The following is an 11,981-nucleotide window of genomic DNA, read 5'->3' on the forward strand; positions in this document are numbered from 1 at the left end:
TCCTTTTTTTTTTTTTTGGAGACAGAGTCTCGCTCTGTCACCCCAGCTGGAGTACAATGGCATCACGATAGCTCACCACCACACCAGGCTAATATTTTCCTTGTAAAGACTAGGTTTTGCTCTTGCTAAGGCTAGTCCCAAACTCCTGACCTCAGGTGATCCTTCTCCCTTGGCCTCCCAGAATGCTAGGATTACAGGCATGAACCACCTAGATCCTATTCAAACAAACTGTGGGAAGCAGAATAATAGCCCCTGAAAGATGTCCAAGAACTAATCCCCAGAACCTGTGAATATGTTACTTGACATGGTAAAAGAAACTTTGCTAGAGTGACTAAGTTAAGGACCTTGAAACGCAGAGAATATCCTGGGTTCTCCAGGCAGGTCCAATATATAACCATAGAGAATCCTTCCCAGCTGGGGTCACAGGGAGACGTGACTACAGAAGGTTAAGGAAGATGCAACATTGCGAGCTTTGAAGAAAGGGACCATGAGCCAAGAAATGTAGCCTCTAGAAGCTGGAAAAAGCAAGTATACAGGTTCTCTCCTAGAACATCCAAAAAGGAACACAACTGTGTCAGCACCTTGATTTTAGCCCAGTGAGGCTAGGGTCAGACTTCTTATCTAGACACCTGGCTAGATGATAAATTTGTGTTGTCACTAAATGAGCAGTAATTTGTTACAGCAGCAATAGAAAACTGATATACAAACTCAAAAGAGATATGTTGAGAAACCAGGAAGATTTAAACAGGCATTGGGTGTTAGATGGAATATCGAGGAATTAGTATTAATTTTTGATAGGATATGATAATAGTATTTGGGTTACCACTTTGTTTGAAATACCTACTAAAGTATTTATAGATAAAATAGTACAATAATGTCTGGGCTTTGCTTTCAAATGATACTGCTGCCCCCTTAAAAAAGGCAGAGAAATAGATAAAACAAATTGCCAAAAAGTTGGCTACTTGTTAAAACTGAGAGTTCGTTACACTATCCTATTTTTTGTTTATGTTCAAGATTTTCCATAGTAAGTTTAAAAAAAAAAAGTGAATTAACTTAGGAGAGAGCACCTATACACTCCAGATCAGCACTTTCCAAAAGAATTTTCTGTGATGAAGAAAATGTTCTCTATCAGCACTGTCCAATGCTGTAGCCACTAGCCATGGGGCTATTGAGCACTTAAAATATAGCAAGTGTTTGGGAAGCTAACGCAGGACAATCACTTGAGGCCAGGAGCTCAAAACCAACCTGGACAACATAGCAAGACCTCATCTCTACAAAAATTAAGAAAAATTAGCCAGGTATGGTGGAGAGTGCCTGTAGGCCTAGTTACTCTGAAGCCAGGGGCAAAAGGATCACTTGAGCCCAGAAGTTCAAGGCTGCACTGAGCTATGATCACACCACTGTACTTCAACCAAGGCAACAGAGCGAAATCCTGTCTCAAAAATATGTATACACACACACCCATATACACCCACAGAGCAAGTGCAACTGAGGAACTGAATTAATTTAATTTTAATTAAATTTAAACAGCCACATGTGGCTACTGGCTACCATATTGTACAGTGCAGCTCTAGATATTGGAAGACAGCCATGCTGCCTCACTAATAGAATTCAAAGTTAGTTAAGTTCATGAATCAAGTCAGTCTTCTCAGCCTCCCTTTCTCCTTTTCGCTAAGTAGCAGTATCCAGCCTTCTGCTCCCAACTCCCAGTGCAAGCCCTTCTTTACCACAGAGGTGGGGCATGATGAGATGCAGGATATAGTACAACTCCTTCCTGGCCACAGTGATTAGTTCAAGACGAAAGTTACCAGTGCCAGGACGATGATAATCCTTGTTTGGAATTTTCTGTATTAGAAAGTGAAGCACAGGCCGGGCACGGTGGCTCACGCCTGTAATCCTAGCCCTCTGGGAGGCCGAGGCGGGTGGATCGCTCGAGGTCAGGAGTTCGAGACCAGCCTGAGCAAGAGTGAGACCCTGTCTCTACTAAAAATAGAAAGAAATTATCTGGCCAACTAAAAATCTATATACAAAAAATTAGCCGGGCATGGTGGCGCATGTCTGTAGTCCCAGCTACTCGGGAGGCTGAGGCAGTAGGATTGCTTAAGCCCAGGAGTTTGAGGTTGCTGTGAGCTAGGCTGACGCCACGGCACTCACTCTAGCCAGGCAACAGAGCAAGACTCTGTCTCAAAAAAAAAAAAAAAAAAAAAAAAAGTGAAGCACCTCCTTCAATGTGGAGTTGTAAGGATGGAATCCTAGAACTGCTGGCCATCACGTTCCTTTGCCATACTTAGAGAGTAAAACCAAAATTAGGATACAAGATGGAGAGACAAAGAGTCTTCATTCTCAAGTACTTAGATCCAGTCAACCCTGAAGTCAGCTTCATCCCTTGTTTCCCATGTTTCAGTTAGGTAAGCCAATAAATTCCTTTTTTGCTTCTGCTAGTTTTAAGTTCTATCACAACCTAAAAAAGTCTTAACACAAAATCCCATAAAAAACTTTTTAAATTCGAAGGTCATTAGAATAGTAAGACACTCAACATGACTGAGACATGATTCGAGTCAGTCAGTGTATTTACAGCACACTGCGCTGCACAGGGTAAGTAAATACAGACTAATGGTACCTGGTATATAACTCTCTTAGTGCCAGTTACTACTATCTCCTTTCTCAGAGTGAAGCAGGCCCCAATTAGCAAAAATAGTAATATAATAATATTTTATTATTCTACTCCCATTCTTTATTTTGGTTTAGACTAGGATAGCTTTTCAATTGGCTGTTGCTTTTTTAAATAACAAAAAGATCAATCTAGATATGCACTGAATCTCATTATCAATTCAGGAGCATTGCAAGAATAAGAAAAAAGTTTTTAGTGTGATTAAGCAGCTAGAATTATCATATTACCAGTAATGGGCATAATATTCTGGGAGAAAAAAAGGTTATAAATCACGGTCCAATTCAAGCAGTAACCTGTTTAACTTTTCATACTTTATTCCTTGCATTAATAGGTTGAAAAAGTAAAATTTTCCCAAGCACTCACTTATAGGTAATAAGTGGCACATAAAAAGTTCAGTTTCACAAAGAGTAATATTCAGTGATCTATTTAAATACAATTTTAATCCTTGTTTTAAGCTAAGTGCAATAATAATTTAATACAATAAGCTACATGCACACAAAACCTGTATATCCTGAACTACAAAAGTAGTTTCCATCTAGTTCTGCTACTGTGATTGGTGAAATAAAAAAAAAAACAAAAAAACAAGACAAAAGTAGTTTCATAGACACATATGGTTTTCATCAAGTACACATTTCCACAATGAACAAGTACTTACAAATATGTTAATAAAACCCTATCTTAAATGCTTATTTTGCCATCAATGCCATTCAATTTTTAAGCAGTGTCATTCTTGCTACTGAAAGCATTTATTTTTAGAAGCTTTAATCTGATCTGGAAAATGAGTTATCCCAACACTTAACAAATAGTATGTTATAAGCCCCAAAAGGTTTTAAATCAAAAAAGCCTTCCAACACAGAAGCATTCACGTGAAACTTTGAGTTTCTCCAAAAAAAATAAAATCATTCTTGTTATCTGAAGAAAAGAATATTAAAACAAACTATCTTTTAAAACAAACATTCTTAAAAAAAAAACTTTATTTTCCTGTATCATCTTAAAAGAAACACAAAAAAGTTCACTATAATAATCTCAGACTACTTTTGTATAAAAACTTCAGAATACATAAAGCACGTTTCAGCTATCATGGAGTCAAAGATGCCATTTAAATTTCACGTATTAAACAGCTACAGTACAGCTTACAAGGGCACAAATATACCTAACACATAAATACTATTTTATCCTTTAGATAGTCAAAAATCAGAAGGAACTACATGGTTTGCAAGGTACTTTAACTTATGTATGGTCATTAAAACCAAATAAGTAATTCAAGTATGGTCATATAAAGGCAGGCAATTAATCCAATATCACTCTAAAATCTAAGGCATGAAAAGAAAGGCAGAAAACTCTGTGTTTTTCCACCTTTCATTTACATAGGTAGGTATCAGGACCTTACTATAGGAAAATATACAATTATTATATACATTTTCCCTAGAACATAATGGAGTTTCAGTTACTACAAAAGGTGTCAAGATCCATAGTTTGCTTCATCAAATGCTTTTCTAGCTCGTTTCAATTCTTCATTCATAGTAAGCAAGTCTTTAACCCTAGCAAACTTCCTTGGGTCCTTTCGAATCAAGAAGACGATATCTTCAACTTGTACTCGACCTTGTCTTCCAATTGACATTGCCTTGTGAGTCTATTACAAAGAAAGATATTAAATTCAATTTTTAAAAATCTAATATTTTACTGTTGTAATTTGCATTTATTAATTGCTGGTTGATGTTGAAGATTTTCTCTTCTGATTATTATAGTTATTCATATGTGAACTTTCTATTCATGTCCTTTGACCATTTTCTACTAGGCTATCAGCAATGTTTCTCTTTATGCTTCATAGGCACTTTAAAAAAAAAAAATTAAAGACATTAAAACCATCAAATTTATTGATGTTCCTTTTTTATTTTTTTGATATATGTAGTTTTTGTCTTCCTTTGTATAAAATAATTTTATAATTTCTTTGTAACCACCCATTCCATTTATGCTTTAAGTCCTCCCTCCATCCCAATAGCCAATAAATATTAGCGGGTTTTCTTAAAATCAAATAAATAAACCTCATCCATTATATATACTCATCCTGTGCAAAAACAAAGATTTACCATACCATTACTTCTAATAACTAAAATACGGAAACTATTTCATAATAAGGCATTTAGTAAATAAATTTGAGTACATACAATCAATACTATAAACCGATTAAAATACTGTACAATACTATGCAATGACATGGAAGAAATGTTCAAGACTTTCCTAAGGGAAAAAGCAAGTTCTAAGACTATATGATTCCAATTTTATAAAGAGGTTAAAAATATGTGCAAAAAGACAAAATAATATTCACCAAAATTTTAGCTTTAGTTGTCTCTAACTGGAAGGATTACAAATTTTTATTTTCTTTGCTGTACTTTTTTATACTTTTTAGATATTAATCAATATTAAATACTTTTATAAATAGAAAAAAAATTTTTAAATGCATCATACTCTCTGACCCAGTAATTTTACTTCTATTCTGTAGTAAGGAAACAATCTAAAACACAGGGTGAAAATTTATAAGTACTAAATACAACCAAACTCTATAATCCCATCCCTGTGAATGTATCCAATAAAAGGAGAGAGGGGAAATTTCATTAATATGATTATTCAACATTAACTATTCAGATAAAAGTAAAACAACCTGGAAATAACTTATATAATAAGGAAATGTTTAAGTTAGAAAACAATTTGAATAAATTTTAGGTAGGTACTAAAATAATTATGATTAGAACACAAGAAATAAGTATTATAAAACTTTGAGTAAAAAGAATGTTACTATGATCACTACTATGTAAAACATTATGTATCTTTAAGTTAACACTGGAAAAGGAGGGGAAGGCTGGGCACAGTGGCTCACACCTGTAATCCTAGCACTCTGGGAGGCCAAGGCTGGAGGATTGTTTGAGCTCAGGAGTTAGAGACCAGCCTAAGCAAGAGTGAGAACCCATCTCTACTAAAAATAGTAAAAATCAGCTAGGTGTGGTGGTGCACACCTGTAGTCCCAGCTACTCGGGAGGCTGAGGCAAGAGGACTGCTTGAGCCCAGGAGTTTGAGGTTGCAGCGAGCTAGGCTGATGCCATGGCACTCTAGTCTTGGTGATGAAGAGACTGTCTCAAAAAAAAAAAAAAAAAAAAAGGAGGGGGGAAAAAAAAACTACGTTGGATAATGGGATTGTATATAATATTTTTATTGTATTCAAGGATTTTATGTCTTTATAAATAAAATTCAGGAGGCAGGGATAGAATATATAGGTATAATCTCCATCCCTACTGATAAATAGTAACCAGTAACTTCCACAAACAAGCACTCAAATGGATAGCTTATTTCAAAAAGATGCCATAAGTTTTAGTCTTATCTAAAGCTTATAATTTCAAATCTATTCTTCAGTTAACTAAGACCAATTACAACAGAATCTTACCATTTCAGTGATGAATTCTATGACAAGGTCTTCAAGAATATCCACTGACTCAGTATAAGGATTCTGGTCATCTCCAAAGCCATACATCATACATCTCACTATAAAAAAAAAATCATTTTTGTTTAGTTGAACAGATTTAACAATTTGACCAATACTTTTTAAAAATAAACTCGAAATGAACCAGGTCATAGATGATTGGTATAAAAACATATTCACCTTGTATTTGTTGTCTCCAAGTATGAATTTTGGCATAAAAGGTTTAACCACAGTCTTATGACCAACTGTTCCCACTTGGCCACCAACAAAACTCTACTTCCTTCAGCTATTGAACCCTAACGTCAACATTCTTTTCCTAATCTCTATCATCTACTCGCCAGCAACTCCAGAATACATTTAAGTAGGAGACTCCGTGGCAGGGACAGGACGGGTAGCAATGGCTTAGCCTTTTCTGGGAGGTGCTTTCTGTGTGTGGGCACAGCAGAGGGGCATTAGAAAAGAGAAGGCAGAATCCTTTTTGATATTACCATAGGGGAAAGGACATGAGAGAAAATGTCCCAATTACCTTCTTATAGGGAAAAAAGGTATTCAAAAGGAAAAAGCAGAAGGCTTCTACAAAGAATTTTGACATTTCATTTCCTATAACAGATCAATGCAACTGCCAGCAAAGCCCTTTCAGGTGTCATATGAAGGAACCATGGAAAATGCAAAAGAGAAAAAAGTCTAATACATAGCAATAAAAATAACTACTAAGAGCTAAAACTTATTAGCTCTTATTATATGCCAGGTACTATTTTAAGTCCTTTTCATATATAAATCATTTAATCCTCACAACAATTCTTTGAGGTAGATACTACTATTATCCCCATTCTATAGAGGAGAAAATTGATGCACTGAGTTAAGTGATTTACCCAAGGTCACACAGCTAAGAAATGGAACCTAACTTTGAACCCAGGTCATTTGATTCTAGAGTCTTCACTCCTACCCACAATAGTATTTCTTTTTTTCTTTCTGTTTATTCTTTTCTTCTTTAATTTCACAAACTATATACCTTGTTAGGAACATTGAATATGAAGCAAACCATGATAAGAAATATCAACTAAAAAGCTATATATGTAGATTGACTCTGGAGTTTAGCCTGACCGCTTGATTACTGGCTTTTTATTTGTTTATTTACTTTTTATAAGCATTAGTTTATATATCTATGAGTGACAGAAACCTAACGTACATGAGCAGGATGCTGTTAATTAATAAGTTAATAGATCAACCCCACACTGACATTTTGATTCTTAACCTGTATTTAACTATAATAATGGGTTCTGCTCTCACTAGGACCTCTTCATATATCAAAACTTTCTTGTTAAGCTAAGTGATGCAATTCTTATGTTTTCCCAGGGTTATTGTTTTGTTTTATTTTATTTTATTTTAATTTCAGCATATTACAGGGCCACAACAGTATTTCACTTGGTAGTTTAGGACAGATGGGATCCATATGGATTCTTATCCTATAAACTCCCATTTTGTCCACAGACAAGCTTAGAAGTCCTTGAGTCTTTCCTGAAATTATATAGAAAAATTTTATACATTATCTGTATGTGTACATTTTCCTGGGAAGAATTATAACTTTTATCAGATTCTCAAAGGGGTATGTAAATGTTAATAAATGCTGTCAATGCTGGAAATGTTTTGTATCTTCATCTTAGCGGTTGTTACAAGTGTGTGTGTATATATACACATACAGTTGTCTCTCGATAACCATGGGGGCTTGATTCTAGGACCTCCCCTAGGTACCAAAGCCTGCAGATGCTCAAGTCCCTGATGTATTGATAAAATGGCATAGTATTTGCATATAACCTATGCACATCCTATGTGTATTTTAAATAATCTCTAGATTATGTATAATACCTCATACAATATAAATGCTATGTAAATGGTTATTATACTATATTGTTTAGGGAAGAATGACAAGAGATAAAAAGCCTGTACATCTTCAATACAGATGCAATTTTTTTTCCAAAAAAATATTTTCTATGGGAGGTTGGTTAAATCCATGGATGTAGGACCCAAGGATACAGAGGGTCTTCTGTGTAGCATATGTAAAATTCAGCAAGCTGTTCACATAAGATTTGTATAATTTATTGTATGTAAGTTTTACATTTTTTTAAAAAAGCAAGAAATTCCTAGAACATTTGTAAAAGAAGGAAAGAGTACATTAAGACTAATTCCTATTTAGGAAAAGTAAAAACTAGAAGTGAAAAGACAATAAAATAGACCAAGCCTACAGAAGAAAAGGGTGACTTGGAAATCAGCCTAGGATAGACGTATCCCTAGGGTTTACACAGGCAAGAGCCTTTAGTTCCAGAAACAGAAGGTAGAAAACAAGCACAGGAGCCAATATTTTCTCTTTCTTTTTTGGATTCTAAAATTATTTTTTTGCCTTTTTTCTTTTTTAGATAATTTTAGACTTACAGATGAGTTGCAAAAATAGTACAGAGCTCCCATATGCCCTATATCCAGCTTCCCCTTATGTTAACATCTTATATAACCATAGGCATTTATCAAAACTAAGAAATTAACATTGATACAAGTACAGACCTCGTTCAAATTTTACTAGTTTTTCCACCAATGTCCTTTTTCTGATCCAGGATCCCACACTATTTAGTTGTCATGCCTCCTTAGTTTCCTCCAACCTCTGACAGTTACTCATCTTTTCCCTGTCAAGACCTTGACACTTTTGAATACTGGTCAGTTATCTTGAAGACTGTCCCTCAATTTGGGTTTGTTTGATGTTTTCTCATGATTAGACTGAAGTTATACATTACTATAATAGAAAGGATACAAAGAAGGTGATGTGTCCTCTTAATGCATCATATCAAGGGTATGTGATGTCAATATACTGTATATTACTGGTGATGCTAACTTAGATCACTTGGCTACCGTAGTGTCTGCCAGAATTCTCCACTGTAAGCTTACTGTTAAATATTCTGAGGAAGATATTTTGTCACTAACATTTTCATGGGTAGAATTCACCAGTAGAAAAATATATTTCATTGGCAAAGGGACACTTATATAGGAATTATGTAAACCGCATTTGGTTAAATGGTTTATAAAAGCATAAGCAAAAGCCGGTGAATGCTTTGATATTCTATGTTATATTAACAACAAAAAAAGAGGGCTTAGAAGAACAGATCTTTGGTCAGTAAGATATATGAAGATGCAGGTAAGATAAGAAGAGGACTGTGAAGATTCCAAATTCCTGTCATCACAGAAATAAAATAATCTGGGGGTGGGGGAGGGGATGGGTGTATACATACATAATGAGTGCGATGCTCACTGTCTAGGGGATGGACATGTTTGAAGCTCTGACTCGGGGGGCAGGGGGACAAGGGCAATATACGTAAACTAAACTTTTGTATCCCCACAATATGCTGAAATAATAATTAAAAAAATACTAAAAAAAATAAAATAAAAAGAAATAAAATAATCCAAATGAAACAAAGGTCTTTACTAACAACCAACTGAGCAAGCATCACTGTGGGATGCTTTGGTATAGAGATCCCCTTTTTATGCTAACCACATACAAGTGAAGTAAATAGCATCAGACAAATGGAATAGGGAGTGGTCAGTTTTAGGCTAGGAATTGAGATATGGAAAAAGATTTAGATGGTTTAAAAAAAAAACCACTGACCCCGTAGTTTCAAGGGCATTTGCGAACTGCTCACAGATGACCCAGCCTAAATAAACCAGGTACTCATAAATCTGTTGCCTCATTTCTCAATACTCAGCCATAACTATAAAGGACAAAGGACTGGGAGATGGAATGCACATTCTCATGGTGCCTTTCAGGGGTTGGCCTGGACCACCAGTAGTAGCAGCAGCTCTCCCTCTTGCTACTGCCCAAAAGGGTCAAACCTGTCTACTGGGGAGTAAGGACAGAGGACCAATACATTATAATCTCCGTGCCATTTTAATGACTCACACTGTTCACCACCTTCTTGGTTTGTTCACTGCCTTAATCCAAAGCCCCAACTTAGTTCCTACTTTCAGCACCTACTCCTGGACCCATCATTACCTGTTGCTTAAAATCAAATGAGTCCCTGTTTTTATTGCTGACAGGTTAAGGGACAGGAAAACTAATGGAGGTATGTTGTTCTGCCCTGAATTAAAACACTGATCACATTTTCTCACCAAATATATATACATGTATATATAAATAATTTTTTACACATATATAAAACTGGGGTTAGGATCATTACTATCTGATTCAAAAGTTAAACAGAATTTTATAGGACAAGTCTGAGAACATTGTCCCTATAGGGAAACATTCAGAACAATAAATCCTCTTTGAAAGGACATATCCAAAAGTTTTCAGCAACTGTAATAAAATCATTGTCAAACACAACTTACATTCTTTAGAAAAAAGTCTCTTTCTTTTACCCTGTCCACCTTCCGCACCTCCTCCAATTTCTTCATTTTCTTCCTCAAACTAGAAGTTAAAATGTATACACCGAAATGTCAATTGATTGCATTGCATGTGATATTTTAATAATTAATTTTTTTCATTTTTAACATTGTTATCAAGCCAGAAAGCCTAAAGCTAGTAGCAATAAAACATGAATCCTTAGCACTGAAGGGGCCTTAAAGACTATCTAGTCCAACTTCCAACTCATGCAGCAACGGCTTCTACAAGATCCCTAAGAAATAATTCTATAGCCTCTATATTTAAGAGTTCTAATGAACCACGAGTTTGGTTTTTTTTTTTTTAAATCAACTAAGTTGGCCTATTGCTAGACAGCGTTACTGCTAAAGAGTTGGTATTGAATCAAGGTCTACTTCCTTGTAGTAAGCAAAACTAATGTTTACTAAGCACCTGCTTATACAGTGCTAAAAAGTTTCCTTAAGTAAGCCTTAACCCTATTTTATAACAAGAAAATCAACGCTCAAAGTTAAGTAAATTGCTCATAGAGAATGGAGATTTTGAAATCCAGGCTCCCTGACTTTTGATCCATTATTTTTCCACTACTTCACAGTAAGTACACAGTTTTGTTACCAGTTGAACTGGTGGTTCGTACTAAGCACTGATAAATACTAGGTTTGACCTCTAAGGATTCTTTAGGTGTTTCAAAGGGTGTCTGGCAAATATAGACCAAAGCTGAAGGGAAAGGAGGTCACCCTCCTACTCTTCCTTCCCGTCTTGCCCCACGTACTAAAATGATGAATCCAAAGGGAAAAGCGTCCCGAACTCTCTGGGCTGATTTCATTAAGGAAAACAGATCCTCTTCTGAGCTCGGCCACCGCTACTGAGCCTGAGGGGGTGAAGAAATGAGAGAGTTGGGACAGAGATGATTACTCACGGTGGGGTCTTCCTCCTCATCCGCCATCCCCCCAGCCCGCAAGCCTACAGCGCCGCACCAGCCCGCTTCCAGCGGATTTTACTACTTCCGGTCCCTCACTTCCGGTGACACGCCCGACCTGGGCGGGGCCTAGTCGGGCCACCCATGGCAGGAGGGGTCGGTGCATCTGCCTGGCGGCGGAATCAAGGCAGTCCCCAGGGAGGGCGGGTTGAGATTGCCTCTGTAATCCCGAAGAAGGAAATTAAAATTAACAAAGAAAAGGAAGTCATAGGGTAGCGGCGTGTACCTTGTCACCCCAAATTTGCTTCTTTTTTTTTTTTTTTTTATTTCAGCTCCTCATGGGGGTACATCCAAATTTGCTTCTGCATGTTGAATCATGGCTGCCGGATTCCGGACTGCGAAGCTATGGATCATAGAGGGTCAGGCTAGCGGTTGTCAGTCTGACTGAAGGTGTTATTTAGTTTCAGAGATTTACAGTTCCACTGTTTATTTCCAAGCACTGTGTTAATTACTGGGGGAT

At 36.3% G+C, this 11,981-nt stretch overlaps 1 protein-coding gene across 1 annotated transcript; it reads right to left on the reverse strand.

Moving 5' to 3' along the window:
* Positions 1 to 3,627: 3,627 nt before the first annotated feature.
* On the reverse strand, positions 3,628 to 11,537 carry TAF13 (TATA-box binding protein associated factor 13). The gene is made up of 4 exons (XM_045546694.1): positions 11,462 to 11,537; positions 10,515 to 10,593; positions 6,111 to 6,208; positions 3,628 to 4,304 (listed from the first exon to the last, which is right to left on the reverse strand). Exons 1-4 carry the CDS (start codon positions 11,486 to 11,488, stop codon positions 4,134 to 4,136), a joined length of 375 nt encoding a protein of 124 aa, XP_045402650.1. The 5' UTR covers positions 11,489 to 11,537; the 3' UTR covers positions 3,628 to 4,133.
* Positions 11,538 to 11,981: the final 444 nt, after the last annotated feature.

This window comes from Lemur catta, chromosome 3 (assembly GCF_020740605.2).
Source record: "Lemur catta isolate mLemCat1 chromosome 3, mLemCat1.pri, whole genome shotgun sequence".
NCBI classification, from domain to species: Eukaryota; Metazoa; Chordata; class Mammalia; order Primates; family Lemuridae; genus Lemur; species Lemur catta.

Coding starts and splice junctions, on each gene's coding strand:
- TAF13 (XM_045546694.1), bottom strand. CDS start 11,488: ATGGCGGATGAGGAGGAAGACCCCACC. Junction 6,209..10,514: donor GAGACTTTTTTCTAAAGAAT/GTAAGTTGTGTT, acceptor TTTTTTTTATAG/TGAGATGTATGATGTATGGC. Junction 4,305..6,110: donor TAGAATTCATCACTGAAATG/GTAAGATTCTGT, acceptor TCTTTGTAATAG/ACTCACAAGGCAATGTCAAT.